Genomic DNA, 16,491 nt, shown 5'->3' with positions numbered 1-16,491 from the left:
TCGTTCCCCCCCCCTTCGCTACCGTCGTCCACCCCCCCCCTCTCTCTCTGTCCCCTCTCTCTCTGTCCCCTCTCTCTCTCTCTCCCCTCTCTCTTTCTGTCCCTCTCTCTCTCTCTGCCCCTGCTCGCTCCCTCTCTCTATCCCCTTTCTCGTTCTTTGTCTCTGTCTCTGACTCTGTCTGTCTCTCTCTCTCTCTCTCTCTCTCATCTGTCTGAAGTTCGGAAGCCACTGTTCCTGCTCTCTGCACCTGTCAGCTGTGAAAGTGACACTTGAGATTTTCTTTTAAAGCCGGTCTGAAGTAGCCAATGGGAAATTTCTCATGCCTGAAATTACCTCAAATTGTTTCCACATACAGACACTGGTGCCCGTGCATGGACACGTGAAGGTCCCAGATTTGTACAGAGTCAGCTGCAAGTGGTAGCTGGAGTTCATAATTTCAATCCCATGCCCTTAGGGGACAAGATAAAAAAGAAAGGCTTGCATTTATAGAGCACCTTTCACGGCCTCAAGATGTCCCAAAGTGCTTTACATCTAATGAAGCACTTTTTTGAAGTTTAGACGCTGTTAAATGTAGGAAATGTGACAGTCAATGTATCACAGAGAAAGGTCCAGCAAACAGTAATGTGTTAATGGATAGATAATCTGTTTCCAGGTGTTGCTTGAGGGATAAATATTGGTCAGGACACTGGAAAGACAATTCCCATGTTTAAGACCACAATCCTGTTCCATCCACCTGAGAGAGAAGACAGGACCTTGGTTTGATGTCTCATCTGGAAGTCAGCACCTTCAATAATGCAGTTTTCTCTTGAGTACTGCACCATGGTGTTAACCTAGATTACATGCTTGTAGAATCATGCAGAAGAAGGCCATGCACTCACCAAGTTTATATCAGCTTTTTCAGAGAGCTCCACTCCCCCCGCCCATATCCCTGCAATTGGTTTCCTTTAAAATATTTAACCAATTTCCTTTTGATAGGGTGATGGATAGAGATTCAATAGTAACTACCAGGCAGTGCATTCCAAATCCGAAGCGCACATGTTTCTGGAGTGGGGCTTGTATCCAGTGAATGTCTGGAATTCTCTACCCCAGAGAGTGTGGAGGCTAGATTACAGAAAGTATTTAAAGAGGAGGTAGATAGATTTTTGAAATATCGAGGAGTTGAGGACTATGAGGAGCTGGCACGAAAAAAGAGTTGAGGTCTGGGGCAGATCAGCCATGATCTTGTTGAATGGCAGGGCAGGCTTGAGGGGCCGAATGGTCCACCCCAGCTCCTATTTCTTATGGTCTTCTGTTCTTCTGACTCAGAAATAAGAATGCTGCCAACAGAGCCACAGCTGACACACGAGGAAGGACAAAAGCAAGGCAGGGCTTCCGCACCCGGTCACTATTCAGTCACCCACCTCTGCCATAAAGTGGACATCAGGGTTCAGACTAAGTCAGTTATCGAGAGACAGGCAGTCATGTGGATCCTTACTCCCAGCATGAGTCAGCATTTCATAAAAAGAAGGAGGGAAATTAAAAGGTACGGGAAGGGGAAAGGGCCAAGCCATTTGAATAAAGCACGAGCTCTGTTAACTTGAAGTGCAGAGTTTTTATGAGGTAGAGTGGATGTTGCTGTGTGTCACTCAGGGTAATATGTGTGCCTTTCATGTCTGAAACAGAAGGATGGTGGGAGCTGTCTAATATAAAGACACTTATTAACTATCGACAGAAGGTGAGGGGGTGGAGTGTTGCTGTGGGGCTCTGCTGAAAAAAGCATTAGTTACAATATGCTCATGTTCATTGACTGTGAGGGTATTTGACAGGCTGACATTGCAAATAGATAATCCTTCACTTTGTTCGTTCTGAGGGCTGGACTGTTCATGTTTTACAAGAGTGAGAACGCACTATCCATCCCTGATTTGAGGAAGATCGACCAACCATGAAGTGGCTGAGTTGCACACTTCCCCATCAGCTGTTGTAAAAGTGTACAGTCCAGTTTAAAGTCTGTATCTGCTGTCAAGCTGCTCTGTTCACCACCAGGTCTCCCCAGCGGTTAATCTTAGCAAACCAAACAGGTGGTTACTAGGTGCCAGAGACTCATGCATCAGGTACTGGTGGTGCAAGCACCCTCCCAAGACCAATGCAAAAGTAGTTTATTAGGACTTCTTAACAAATTGAGGGTTTAGAAATTAGTATCAGGAATGTGATCATTCAACTAGTTAATGCAATGGATTAGTTTAGTTTAGTTTAGAGATACAGCACTGAAACAGGCCCTTCGGCCCACCGAGACTGTGCCGACCATCAACCACGCATTTTTACTCATCCTACACTAATCCCATATTCCTACCACACCCCCACCTGTTCCTATATTTCCCTACCACCTACCTATACTAGGGGCAATTTATAATGGTCAATTTACCTACCAACCTGCAAGTCTTTTGGCTTGTGGGAGGAAACCGGAGCACCCGGAGAAAACCCACGCAGACACAGGGAGAACTTGCAAACTCCACACAGGCAGTACCCAGAATTGAACCCGGGTCGCTGGAGCTGTGAGGCTGCGGTGCTAACCACTGCGCCACTGTGCCGCCCTTTAAATGAGCACAATGCATGTTCTTCTGTCTCTGCCGTTTTCACGGATATGTTAACCTCTCTGGGGGCACCTATTGATAATTTAGAAAGAACTAACTCCTCATTGCCACATGTGTAAACACACTGTCCTAAGGCCCCAAGTTCAATCACTGGTCTGTGCAGTTCAAATCAGCTGAGTTGTCAGGAAGTTTACAAAATCTGCCTCTTTGTGCCTGGGCGAGAAAACAAAACTTGCATTAATATTGAATCTTTCATGACCTCAGGACATCCCAAAGCACTTTACAGCCAATGAAGCGTAGTCACTATTGTAGTGTAGGACACACAACAACTAGTTAGAGTTTCCAAATCCTGATGGCTTTCCAGTGACTCCTGTGTTTGACTTGATTGTACTGCCTCTCCCACACTGTTCAAAACTTAACAGATTGTTTTAACTCTTTTCTCTCTTAACTCTATCTCAAAGCTGTCCTGGTCCACAGTTTCATTTCATCCTTCGCCTCATCCAATTCTTTAACAAAAAACTTTTTATCTTCTTTTCAGGTGTGAAGGATCGCAAGCTTCAACAATTCATGGGTACCAACACCCCTCTGGATCCTTCTTCCCCTTCCCTCTGATCCCATCTCTTCTTTGAATCTCACCTCTTGCTTTGTATTCACGATACCCTCTGACCTTTCCCTCTCTGACTCTGAAGAATCTGTCCTTAGTAAAGGCCTCAACTTCATCCTCTTACCCGCCCCTCCACCTCAATGAATTTCAAGCTCGGTACAACACTGAGCTCTTCTTCTGTCACCTCCACCTCTGCGCCCATTTCTTTGGCCAGGAGTCATCCCACCCCTCAGCGGACCCTCTTACTCGTCTCCAATATTCTCCCTCCACCTGGACCCCTACCTCTGGCCTCTTACCCTCCCTCGATCTTTTCATTGAGACCTGCCGGAGTGACATCAGCCATTTCAATAACCCTGCTCCCCGCACTCTGTTTTCTCAAGTCCAACCCAATCATCATCAAACCTGCTGACCAGGGTGGTACCATTGTTGTCTGGCACACCGACCTCTACCTAGTAGGGGCTGAATGCCAACTCTCAGACACTTCCGCCTAACTCCCCTGGACCATGACCCCACCATTGAACATCAAGCTATTGTATCCAGGACTGTCACCTCACCTCCTCTGGAGATCTCCCCTCTGCGGCCTCCAACCTCATAGTTCCGCAACCCCGGACAGCCTGCTTCTACCTCCTTCCCAAGATCCATAAACAAGACTCCCTGGTAGACCCATTGCTTCAGCCTGTTCCTGCCCCACTGAACTGATTTCTTCCTATCTCGACTCGATTTTATCTCCCCTTGTCCAGTCTCTTCCCAACAACATCCGTGACTCTTCCAATGTCACTTCAACAGTTTCTGGTTTCCTGGCTTGCACCGTCTCCTATTCACCATGGATGTCCAATCCATCTACACCTCCACCCCCCACTAGGATGGTCTGAGAGCTCTCCACTTCTTCCCAGAAGGGAGGCCCAACCAGTCCCAATCCACCACCACCCTCCTCCGCCTGGCTGAACTTGTTCTCATGTTGAACAACCTCTCCTTCAGCCTCACTCACTTGCTATAGGTCCCCGCAAGGGTCCAAGTTATGCCTGCCTTTTTGTGAGATATGTGGAACATTCCTTGTTCCTGTCCTACTCTGGCCCCCCTCCAACAGCTCTTCTTCTGGTACATTGATGACTGTTATTGGTGCTGCTTCCTGTTCTCGCCCTGAACTGGAAAATTTCATTGACTTGGTTTCCAATTTCCACCCCTCTCTCACCTTCACACGGTCCATCTCCTACTCTTGCCTTCTCTTCCCTTCCCCGACTTCTCAGCATATCCCCAGAATAATGCAGACAATCAACCAATATTCACTATAAGCTCACAGACTCCCACAGCTACCTGGACTACACTTCCTCACACCCCACTCCTTACAAGGACTCGATTCCATTCTCCCAGTTTCTCCATCACTGTCGCATCTGTTCAGATGATGCAACCTCCCATTCTAGCGCTTTCGATATATCTTCCTTTTTCATCAACTGAGGATTCCCCCTGCCCCCAACTATGTTCAATCTATTTCACACATTTCTGCTTTCATCCCTTTCCCTCCCCCCATCCCAGAATTACGATAGGGTTCCCCTTGCCCTCACCTTTTACCCCACCATCCTCTGCATTCAACGGATCATCCTCTGCCATTTCCACCACCTCCAGCATGATGCCACCACCAAACGCATCTTCCCCTCTTCACCCCTTTCAGCATCCCAAAGGGACTGTTCCCTCCGTGACACCCTGGTCCACTCCTCAGTTGCCCCCAACACATCCTCCCTTTCCTATGGCACCTTTCCTTGCGAGTGCAGGAGATACAACACTGCCCTTTTACCTCCTCTCTGCTCACCATTCAAGGCCACTAAACACTCCATCCAAGTGAAACAGTGATTCACTTGTACTTCTTTCAATTTAGTATACTATATCCGTTGCTCATAATGTGGTCTCCGCTACAATGGGGGGACTAAAGGCAGACTGGGTGACTGTTTTGCAGAACACCTCCATTTTGTCCAGAAATGTGACCCTGTACTTCCTGTCGCTTGTCATTTTAATTCTCCACCTTGCTCTCACTCTGTCCTTGACCTGCCACAGTGTTCCAGTGAAGCTCAATGCAAGCTTCATGAACGGCACTTCATCTTTCGACTGGGCACTTTACAGCTTTCCAGAGTTCAACAGTTTTAGATCATAACCTCTGCCCCCACGTTTTTCCTTTTCTTGTGGGTTTTTTTTCGGAGTGCCTCCTGACAATGCAGAGCATGCGCAGAGCGATTGCCAACTTCGTCAGTGCATTCGAACATTTGCCAGCTTGCCGGTATGAATCCACGCATGCGTCACGTAATGACATCAGACGTAATGACGTACGGGCATTGCCTCACCCCTCAATGGATGTGATCGCCGCCTCCAGCAACCACCCCCCCCCCCACCCCCCAGCAGTACCCTCCTCCTCCCTGCGATCGCTGCCTCAATCGCTGCATCCAGTACCCCATTCCGCCAACCCCCCCCACCCCCCCGAGATCACCACTTCTCGTCGCCGTCACCTCCCGACTGCTCGCCACACCATCGCGCCTCGCCGCTTGCCCCCCTTTCTGCTTACTCCCCGCCCCGCTGCTTCCTTCATTCACTCCCTGCCTCGCTTCTTCCTGCCTCGCCAGGGTGGTGCGGCGGAGCTAGCAGTGAGCAGTCAGGAGCGGCAAGAGGGAACAGCGAGCAGACAGGCGCGGGAGAGAACAGCAAGCAGGCGGGCACGAGTGGGAGCGGTGAAGAGAAGCGGCAGGGCAGGAGGGAGCAGGGAACTGTTGGGGGGATGGAGATGGCAATCATGGCCATTGAGGGGTGAGGATGTTTGGGTTCAATTCGCTTTTTTTGTGTCAAATTGAGCAGCGCCATCTTTATTACTGGCAGCTGCCTGAGACGCTGCAGACAGTGACATTTCAGTAGGTGAAGCTGCATTTGCACATGTGCCAATACTACACCACCTAGTGGCTCCATTGTCAGCAAATGCACCCTTTTTTTGCTGGTTTTCCTCTCCCCCACCACCGTGCCCCACCCCGCCACTTTGTTTCTTTCTGAAACCCTTTACTTTGCATTCAGACGGCTGCCATACTGCTATCTGCACCTCATCCAGACACATCTTTTGTTGTTTTACTTGGCTTTATACCATGAATCCTTTTGTCATTTAATCTCTCCTACCCTCCACCTTACCACAGACCTTCCCTTTTGTTCTTCTACCTACCACCGCCCCCCTCATCTTCCACTTGCTCAAAACCTATTACATTTCTAACATTTGCCAATTCTGATGAAAGGTCATCGATCTGAAATATTAACTGTTTCTCTCTCCACAGATGCTGCCTGATCTGCTGAGTATTTCCAGCATTTTCTGTTTTTGTTTTGGATTTTCAGCATCTGCAGTATTTTGCTTTTGTAATTATAACACAACTTGCGAGATAGTCATAGAGTCAAAGAGAGATACAGCACTGAAACGGGCGCTTCGGCCTACTGAGTCTGTGCCGACCATCAACCACCCATTTATACTAATCCTACATTAATCCCATATTCCCTACCACATCCCCACCTTCCCTCAATTCTCCTACCAGCTACCTACACTAGGGGCAATTTTACAATGGCCAATTTACCTATCAACCTGCAAGTCTTTGGCTTGCTAGTGCAAACAATGATATTACCCCCTGTCAGATATTACTTTCCACTTACTTGAAGTGACAATAAAATTGCATGGCGTGTTAATCCAACATTGTACTCAATTCCATTAGTATCCCGACAGGCTAGTTAGATTAAAATTACTCCTTTCGTGTCAAAGCTCATGTGAAGAATGTCCTCTGCGGTGAGGTATCAGAGAACACACATTACCAATGCAACCATACCCTAGTGTGAGAGGAGAGAAGAGGGGAGTAAACAGCAGGGCAAACTTGTAAAATGATCCACCCAAATTATTCATTGTTTTGATCATTCACATTGTGAACCTACAACAGAAGGAATGAGTTTGTTTGCGGAATTTGTTGTGTTGGGTTTCAAATTATATTAGATTTCAATCTTTTAATAGGAGTTTTAACAATCACTTAAGGGCTTAATGGAGATTTAATTCACTCATTTAAAATCCCAGTACACTGGTTTGGCAGCGTCTTTGCAGAATGTGTCTCACTGGCTATCCCACAACAACAACAACTTGTATTTATGTAGCACAATTAACATGGAAATAAACAGCCCAAGGCACATTACAGAGGTGTAATCAGACAAAAATGGATGCCGAGACAAAGCAGGGGATATTAGGAGGGGTGACCCAAAGCTTGGTCAGAAAGGCATAGGCAGGAAGAGTGACGAGGTCCTGCAGGGGGAGTTCAGAGAGTTAGGTAGTAAGCTTAAAAAAAACAGGACCTCCAGGTTTGTAATCTCGGGATTACTCCCTGTGCCACGTGCCATTTAGGCTAGAAATAGGAAGATAGTGCAGCTAAATACGTGGCTAAACAGCTGGTGTAGGAGGGAGGGTTTCAGATATCTGGATCATTGGGATCTCTTCCGGGACAGGTGGGACCTGTACAAGAAGGACGGGTTGCATCTAAACTGGAAGGGCACAACTATCCTGGCTGCGAGGTTTGCTAGCGTCACTCGGGAGGGTTTAAACTAGTGTGGCCGGAGGGTGGGAACCAGAGCAGTAGGTCAGCAGGTGAAATAACTGAGGGTGAACTCGTGAATAAGGCCAGTAAGACTGAGAGGAAGAGCAGGCAGGGAGATGTTGCTGAGCACAGCGGGACTGGTGGTCTGAAGTGCATTTGTTTCAATGCGAGAAGTATAACAGGTAAGGCAGATGAACATAGAACTAGGATTAATACTTGGAACTATGATGTTGTTGCTATTACAGAGACTTAGTTGAGGGAAGGACAGGAATGGCGGGATAGAGGGGGATGTAAAAGGGGTGGGGGAGTTGCATTACTGGTTAAGGAGAATATCACAGCTGCACTGCGGGAGGACACCTCGAAGGGGTCATGCAGCGAGGCAATATGGGTAGAGCTCAGGAATAGGAAGGGTGCAGTCACAATGTTGGGGGTTTACTACAGGCCTCCCAACAGCCAATGGGAGATAGAGGAGCAGATATGTGGACAGAATTTGGAAAGATGTAAAAGCAACACGGTTGTTGTGGTAGGTGATTTTAACTTCCCCTATATTGACTGGGACTCACTTCATGCTAGGGGCTTGGATGGGGCAGAATTTGTGAGGAGCATCCAGGAGGGCTTCTTGAAACAATATGTAGATAGTCCAACTAGGGATGGGGCCGTACTGGACCTGGTATTGGGGAATGAGCCCGGCCAGGTGGTCAAAGTTTCAGTAGGGGAGCATTTCGGGAACAGTGACCATAATTCCATAAGTTTTAAGGTACTTGTGGATAAGGATAAAAGTAGTCCTCGGGTGAAGGTGCTAAATTGGGGGAAGGCTAATTATAACAATATTAGGCAGGAACTGAAGAATTTAGATTGGGGGTGGCTGTTTGAGGGTAAATCAACATCTGACATGTGGGAGTCTTTCAAACGTCAGTTGATTAGAATCCAGGACCGGCATGTTCCTGTGAGGATGAAGGATAAGTTTGGCAAGTTTCGGGAACCTCGGATAATGAGGGATATTGTGAGCCAAGTCAAAAAGAAAAAGGAAGCATTCGTAAGGGCTGGAAGGCTGGGAACAGACGAAGCCCTTGAGGAATATAAAGAAAGTAGGAAGGAGCTTAAGCAAGGAGTTAGGAGGGCTAAAAGGGGTCATGAAAAGTCATTGGCAAACAGAATTAAGGAGAATCCGAAGGCTTTTTATACGTATATAAAGAGCAAGAGGGTAGCCAGGGAAGGGGTTGGCCCACTCAAGGACAGAGGAGGGAATCTATGCGTGGAGCCAGAAGAAATGGGCGAGGTACTAAATGAGTACTTTGCATCAGTATTCACCCAAGAGAAGGACTTAGTGGATGAAGAGTCTAGGGAAAGGAGTGTAGATAGTCTGGGTCATGTCGATATCAAAAAGGAGGAGGTGTTGGGCGTCTTGAAAAACATTAAGGTAGATAAGTTCCCAGGGCCTAATGGGATCTAGCCCAGAATACTGAAGGAGGCAAGGGAAGAAATTGCTGGGGCCTTGACAGAAATCTTTGTATCCTCATTGGCTACAGGTGAGGTCCCAGAGGACTGGAGAATAGCCAATGTTGTTCCTTTGTTTAAGAAGGGTAACAAGGATAATCCAGGAAATTACAGGCCGGTGAGCCTTACATCAGTGGTAGGGAAATTATTGGACAGGATTCTTCGGGACAGGATTTACTCCCATTTGGAAACAAATGGACTTATTAGCGAGAGGCAACATGGTTTTGTGAAGGAGAGGTTGTGTCTCACTAACTTGATCGAGTTTTTTGAGGAAGTGACAAAGATGATTGACGAAGGAAGGGCAGTGGATGTTGTCTACATGGACTTCAGTAAAGCCTTTGACAAGGTCCCTCATGGCAGACTGGTACAAAAGGTGAAGTTACACGGGATCAGAGGTGAGCTGGCAAGATGGGTACAGAACTGGCTCGGTCATAGAAGACAGAGGGTAGCAATGGAAGGGTGCTTTTCTGAATGGAGGGATGTGACTAGTGGTGTTCCGCAGGGATCAGTGCTGGGTCCTTTGCTGTTTGTAGTATATATAAATGATTTGGAGGAAAATGTAGCTGGTCTGATTGGTAAGTTTGCAGACAACACAAAGGTTGGTGGAGTTGCAGATAGTGATGAGGATTGTCAGAGGATACAGCAGGATATAGATTGGTTGGAGACTTGGGCGGAGAAATGGCAGATGGATTTTATTCCGGACAAATGTGAGGTAATGCATTTTAGAAGGTCTAATGCAGGTGGGAAGTATACAGTAAATGGCAGAATCCTTAGGAGTATTGACAGACAGAGAGATCTGGGCGTATAGGTCCACAGGTCACTGAAAGTGGCAACGCAGGTGGATAAGGTAGCCAAGAAGGCATATGGCATGCTTACCTTCATCGGTCGGGGCACTGAGTATAAAAATTGGCAAGTCATGTTGCAGCTGTACAGAACCTTAGTTAGGCCACACTTGGAATATTGCGTATAATTCTGGTCGCCACACTACCAGAAGGATGTGAAGGTTTTGGAGAGGGTACAGAAGAGGTTTACCAGGACGTTGCCTGGTCTGGAGGGTATTAGCTATGAGGAGAGATTGGATAAACTCGGATTGTTTTCACTGGAACGACAGAGGTGGAAGGGCGACGTGATAGAGGTTTACAAAGTTATGAGTGGCATGGACAGAGTGGATAGTCAGAAGCTTTTTCCCAGGGTGGAAGAGTCAGTTACTCGGGGATATAGGTTTAAGGTGTGAGGGGCAAAGTTTAGACGGGATGTGCGAGGCAAGTTTTTTACACAGAGGGTGGTGAGTGCCTGGAACTTGCTGCCGGGGGAGGTGGTGGAAGCAGATACGATAGCGACATTTAAGAGGCATCTTGACAAATACATGAATAGGATGGGAATAGAGGGATATGGGCCCCGGAAGTGCAGAAGGTTTTAGTTTAGACAGGCATCAAGATCGGCGCAGGCTTGGAGGGCCTAATGGCCTGTTCCTGTGCTGTACTGTTCTTTGTTCTTTGTTGATCTTTGTTCTAGGTGGTGAGGCTGATGGGTTTTGGGGAGTGATTTCCAGAGCATGGAGCCTTGTCATTTGAAGGCAGTGCCACCAAGGTGGGGGTGGGGAAGAGATGCAGAAAAACCAAGAGTACGAGGAATGAAAAATTTTGCGGGGGGTAGAGGAGTGTAGAGCTGGAGGAGGTTATCTATGGAGAGGGAAAGACCATGAATGGATATAAAGATGTGGTGTGAGTTTTAAATGTGAGGCATTGGAGAACTGGAGCCATTGTATGTCAGCAAGATCAGGGGTGATGGATGAGTCGGATTTGCTGAAGGATAGGATACAGTCAGCAGAGATTTGGATGGGCTGAAGTTTATGGAGGATGGGAAACCAGCCAGGAAAGCATTGGAATAGTCGGGTCTGGAAGTGACATCGGCATGGATGAGGGTTTCAACAGTAGATGATCGGAGGCAGTTAATGATACTGAGGTGAAAAGTGAGCAGTCTTTGTGATGGAGAGGATATGGGTTGGAAGTTCAGGACAGGATAGAATAGGATGTGGAGATTGTGAACAATCCAGTTTAAGCTGAGGCAATGGCCGGGATCGGTGATGAGGGAAAGAAATTTGTGGTGGGGGCCAAAGACAATGGCTTTAGTCTTCCCAGTGTTTAACTGAAGTTAATTGTGGTCGATCCAGGAATGGATAGTGGGCAACATGTGACCGTTCCACTGTCTTTGAGAGAAGATGGAAAGGAACAATTGGGTGTCATCGACATACATATAGACGTTGACCCATGTTGGAAGAGAAAATAAAATCAGCCAGGGTTTCTGCTCTGATTGCTACCCTGTGGCCACTGTGGTGGGAGGGGAAGGGATGAGTGTGCCTGTGTGTGAGTTTGTACCACAGGACTGGGCTCAGTTGTAACATCACCCAAAGTTACATAGAATCATAGAGTTTTACAGCACAGAAACAGGCCCTTCGGCCCAACGCACCTGCGCCCACCATCAAGCACCCGTCCTAACTAATCCCATTTCCCCGCACTTGGCCCGTCGCCTTAACCTCTTGGCACTTACTGACAAGGCTCATACACAAGCAATGACTACTGGGTAAGATTCCAGAAGGCTGGTAGACCCATGTAAACATAGTGGAGAAAGAGAGAAATCACTTTAATAAAACACACGCACATATCTATTTTTAACAATCAGCCTGCAGATATAGAACAATTGATAAATCCATGGCTAATTATAAAGTCTGAGCATGGAAATCCAATGCACCAAATTACTTCGTATCATTATTCAATTACAGTATGGGCCTAACAACTGTATAATCCTAATCAAAGCATAACTGATCATCCAATATTCTGCCCTACTCCTCAGCACACTGAATAACATAAGACCAGCGCTAACTGGTCATTGTGCATACTAGACTCTTCTTGTTCTTCAAAAAAATCAGTTAATTCAAGGGGATGGAAAGTCTGCAGAGGCAAAGGATTCTCCCAGTTTATACAAGAAGATTAGAGTGTCAACATGAATTAATTTTTTTTTACAACTTCAATTCCTGCCAATATAGTGAGGCCTTTGGGTAGGATCTCTAACACCGGTTGCCCATTTCATTTATCTAACTGAAAGGGAGCATCCTAGAGCCATACCACAGGAATATGAGACCCACCTCAGGGCCACCTGGGTCTGGGAAACCAAGCTTGGGATTAGGTCCACGGAGTGGTTTTCTGGGGCTAACAGCCACAAGGCAAAGTGTGCCATTCATAAGGAGCTGCCCAAGGATACGCAGGGATGTTCCTCATAACTGAGGTAGCAGAAAGGTTGACTCTCTGAGGTCTACATTTTAAAGGGCTCATAAAGAAATACCAAAACAATCTTTTTTTTCTTGTAACGAGAACAAAAATACTCCACCGCTGAGCTTCTTTCCTTTTTTTTTTAGAAAACGCTCCCTTGATAAATGTATTTAAATGCATTGCCCAAAGCTATATTGAGGATCGAGAATGAGAGAGAAAAGATTTAAAGTATTTGGTAAGAGAAGCAAAAGTGATATGAGGAAAACCTTTTTCATGCAGCGAGTAGGTTTGGAATGTGCTGCCTGAGAACGTGGTGGGGGCAGGTTCAATTGAAGCATTCAAAAGGGAATTAGACCGTTATATGAAAAGGAAGAATGTGCAGGGTTATAGGGAGAAGGCAGGGGAATAGAACTGAGGGAATTGCTCATTCGGAGAGCCAGTGCGGACAAGATGGGCCAAATGGCCTCGTTCTGCACTGTAGCGATTTCTGTGATTCTGTCAAGACGACTCCAGATTCAGTCTCTGCCTGTGTTAGTTGACGTTAGTTGTGAGGGCAGAAAGGCCACTATGATCAGCCTCGTTGCTCCCTGGCTGTCAGACCAAGTTTACTCCTGACTCCTGTGTGGATGTCGGGTGATTGGTATGAGCAGTGATGCCTCCCATAGTGAAATAGTCTGTTGGCACTCAGCATCTACACTCGACCGTGAAGAATGGCATTATAGATGGGGTATCATGAGTTAAGTTGGACCCAAACACTCAAGGAGATTGAAAATTTGTTGGGCATCGTCCATATGTAATATGTTGAATCACTCATTAATATACTTTCTTTATCCAGACTCTGGCTGATGATGATTATTCCGACCCATTTGATATCCGGCACGAATCCAGAGGAGAGATAAATGACAAAGAAGAAGTTGAGAACAATGGCTACATGGAGCCATACGAAGCACAGAGAGTTATAGCAGGTGAGCCCAGTACATATTTTAAGGTAATTGACAAAAGAACCAGAGGAGAGATTTATGCAGCAAGTTATGATTTGTCCGTAAGGCACAGATTTTTAATCTGAGGGTTGAGGTTTCAAGTTCCTATTCGGGCACTGCTTTGAGTGGAAAAGCTGGGATTTTCTCCGTGGAGCAGAGAAAGTTAAGGGGAGATTTTAACGAGATTGTTCAAACTTCTGAGGCATTTTGATAGAATTTTTCTACACAGAGTTGTTATAACCTGGAATGCATTGCCTGAAAGTGTGGTGGAAGCAGATTCGATAGTATATTTCAAAGCAAATTGGCTATATACTTGAAAAGGAAACATTTGAAAGGCTATGGGGAAGGAGCAGAGGAGTGGGCCTAATTGTTATGATCTTTCAAAGAGTCAGCACAGCAGGATGGATCAAATGCCCTCTTTTTGTGCTGTATCACTCTGTGATTCCAAGATGTACCGAGGCAGCATTTTCTGACTGTCATCATATGGGGCAGGGAGCAGAGCTGAATGTTTTGCTGAACCTATTGGCAGTCGTAGTTTATATTGACTTCTTTCTCGATGCTCTGTTAAGGTTTCTAATTGAGGCTCTTCATTAAAGATTACCAATCCTTTCAACGTCATAAATAATTGCTTACAAGGACTGTCATGGCAGCTTGAATTGCATTCTAGGAATCAGACAGCATCCATGCACTTGGGAGTTCTGATACCTCCCCCCGATCTGTAGTTTCACAGAAGGCAGCATTGACCTGCCAATCTCTGCAAGGGATGAGGCAATGCAAAGTGATTGCTAACCCTTTCAATACCTTTCGCAAAATATTTTCCAAGCTATTTTCCTTGTCACCTCGCAAATGAAATGGAAGAGGTTTTTTTGAATTTAAAAGGCTGTCTATTCATGACACAATTTGCAGGTTGTGTGGTGCTCTGTGTCATGCAGTCTGTTCATCTTCCATTACCTCTTGATTTACGTCTTCTCTCCTGCCCTGTTCACAATCTGCACGATATTCTTTTTTGCCTACGTTTCAACTGGACTGTACAATTCAAGAGCATTTAATTAACTGTAAAGCACATTGGGACATCACAAGGATGTGAAAGGCACTACATAAATGCAAGTTCTGTCTCATAATTAAAGAGAGCATTGGATGTTGGTTATAAGTCAGGGTGACTAAAACACAATAGAACTTAGCATATTAGCACCTCAGCAAATTCATATATATTTCACTCAGAGGCTTTTTGGTATGGTTTCAGTGCTATAATCAAGGCCATTGGATTTTGTTTTTCACAAGAAGATAGACATCATTCCAGAATATGATCCTAAAAATCCCCTTAATCCCATGCCCTATAAATGGAATCTGACTCAATCCTTCATCATAAACCAATGGTTCTGCCCATAGACATTATTGTGTAGTAATGGATTGGTGTATCATGTGATTTTCTGAGCTTCTGAACTAATTTTGAATGGATTATACTGAAGTGATTTGTGTTATTGTACCAGTATTAAGTTCAATGGCAGTGTTTAGTACTAGGATCTGTCACATAGTATTGCTTGCTGTCATTCTACCCTTTAACTATGAGCTTAATTGTTTTGTAATGACTCCTGGAAATACCTACCACCAATCATTGATGCCTACTAGAAAATCTACTACTTGTTATTTAACTGCATTCAAAATCAGCCAATTAGTGTCACTAAATCTCTTCAGTAAATGAAGAGTCAAATCTGGGGCATGATCTTAAAATGTCAGTGAATAAAAATAGGATATTCCCAAAATGCCAAGTATGGTAAAAGCAGCTTACATATGAATTGGAAGGCTGAGAGAGACAGAGAGAATTAAAACCACTTTATAAAATCAAATCAAATGGGGCTTCCTTTTTTAAATTGACACCCACACAAGAACGTTTTTACTTTAACCATACCTTTTGGAGTAATAAGTCCTCTTTCGCAACTCCGTTATTTACAAAACAAATCTTGAACCTGGGAAGCTTGTAAATTCCTTTTCTTTTCAAATGTTCGGTTCTGGTTGTAATGCTGATGTCGGCATGACTTATTTGGTAGCACTCATTCTCTAGGTCAGCAGGTTTGTGGGGTTCAAGCCCCAGTCCAGGGTTTGAAGCCACAATCTAGGCTGGCACTCCCACAGAACACTTGGGGAGTGCTGCATTGCCAGAAACATCATCTTTCAGACAAGATATTGAACCAAGGTCCCAACTGTTCAATAGATTCCAAGACACCATTTGAAAAAGAGCAGGGAGTTCTTCTGGTATCTTAACCAGTGTTCTGCCAGCCGATACCAATATTAAAACATTATGCCATGAACTTATTGAATGGCGGAGCAGGCTCGAGGGGCCGAGTGGCCTACTCCTGCTCCTAATTTGTATGTTCGTCTCTTTGCTGCTTGTTAGCCATTGCATGCAGAGAAGGGACCATTATGTTTGCTCACACATTAGTATCACTGCAAAATGATTTCATTGTGCGAAGCCTATTAAGCCTATTAGCTGTTGAGCAAATGGAATCATCAATTAATATCATGTCACCGAAGTTATTAGACAATTGTCATCAGAATTTCTCCTTGTGTCCAACCAAACCATTTCTGTCACTAGGAGTTCAGTGATAGATATGTTAAAGTTGTAAAAAACAGCCAGCCACCTCTGTGTACTGCTTGCCTCCCAATGGCCTTCCCTCCTGCAATACTCAGAATCGAGAACAGAGACTGACAGATAATGGCTACAAGAAAAAGGATTGGCTTTTGGAGGGAAACGGAGAGCCAGAAGCACCCCCATGGGTTTGTGATACGCTCAGGGCCATAGGAGTGTATACAAGGATGTATATTATCTAGTTGTATCACAGAGGGTGTACAATATCTCGGTGTACATGTTGTCCTTTATATTGCATGGTGTATATTGCCTCAGTTATATTACAGGGGTGTACATTACCTTTTATATTTCAGGATAGCCTCTGAAGGAAGAACTGGAATATAAAGTGAATAGCAATC

The 16,491-nt window shown here is 45.5% G+C and overlaps 1 protein-coding gene across 2 annotated transcripts in view; it reads left to right on the top strand.

The window, feature by feature from the left end:
• The window catches only part of LOC137351758 (SH2 domain-containing adapter protein F-like), a 262,888-nt gene that overhangs the window by 76,685 nt on the left and 169,712 nt on the right, over positions 1–16,491 (top strand). For both annotated transcript variants that reach the window (XM_068016564.1, XM_068016563.1), the window contains exon 3: positions 13,362–13,491. In XM_068016564.1, the coding sequence (XP_067872665.1) occupies positions 13,362–13,491 (130 nt within the window). The remainder of the gene's footprint in view (positions 1–13,361; positions 13,492–16,491) is intronic.

Source organism: Heterodontus francisci, chromosome 36 (genome assembly GCF_036365525.1).
Source record: "Heterodontus francisci isolate sHetFra1 chromosome 36, sHetFra1.hap1, whole genome shotgun sequence".
Taxonomy (NCBI): Eukaryota; Metazoa; Chordata; class Chondrichthyes; order Heterodontiformes; family Heterodontidae; genus Heterodontus; species Heterodontus francisci.
This window is presented reverse-complemented; position numbering and strand designations above follow the sequence as displayed.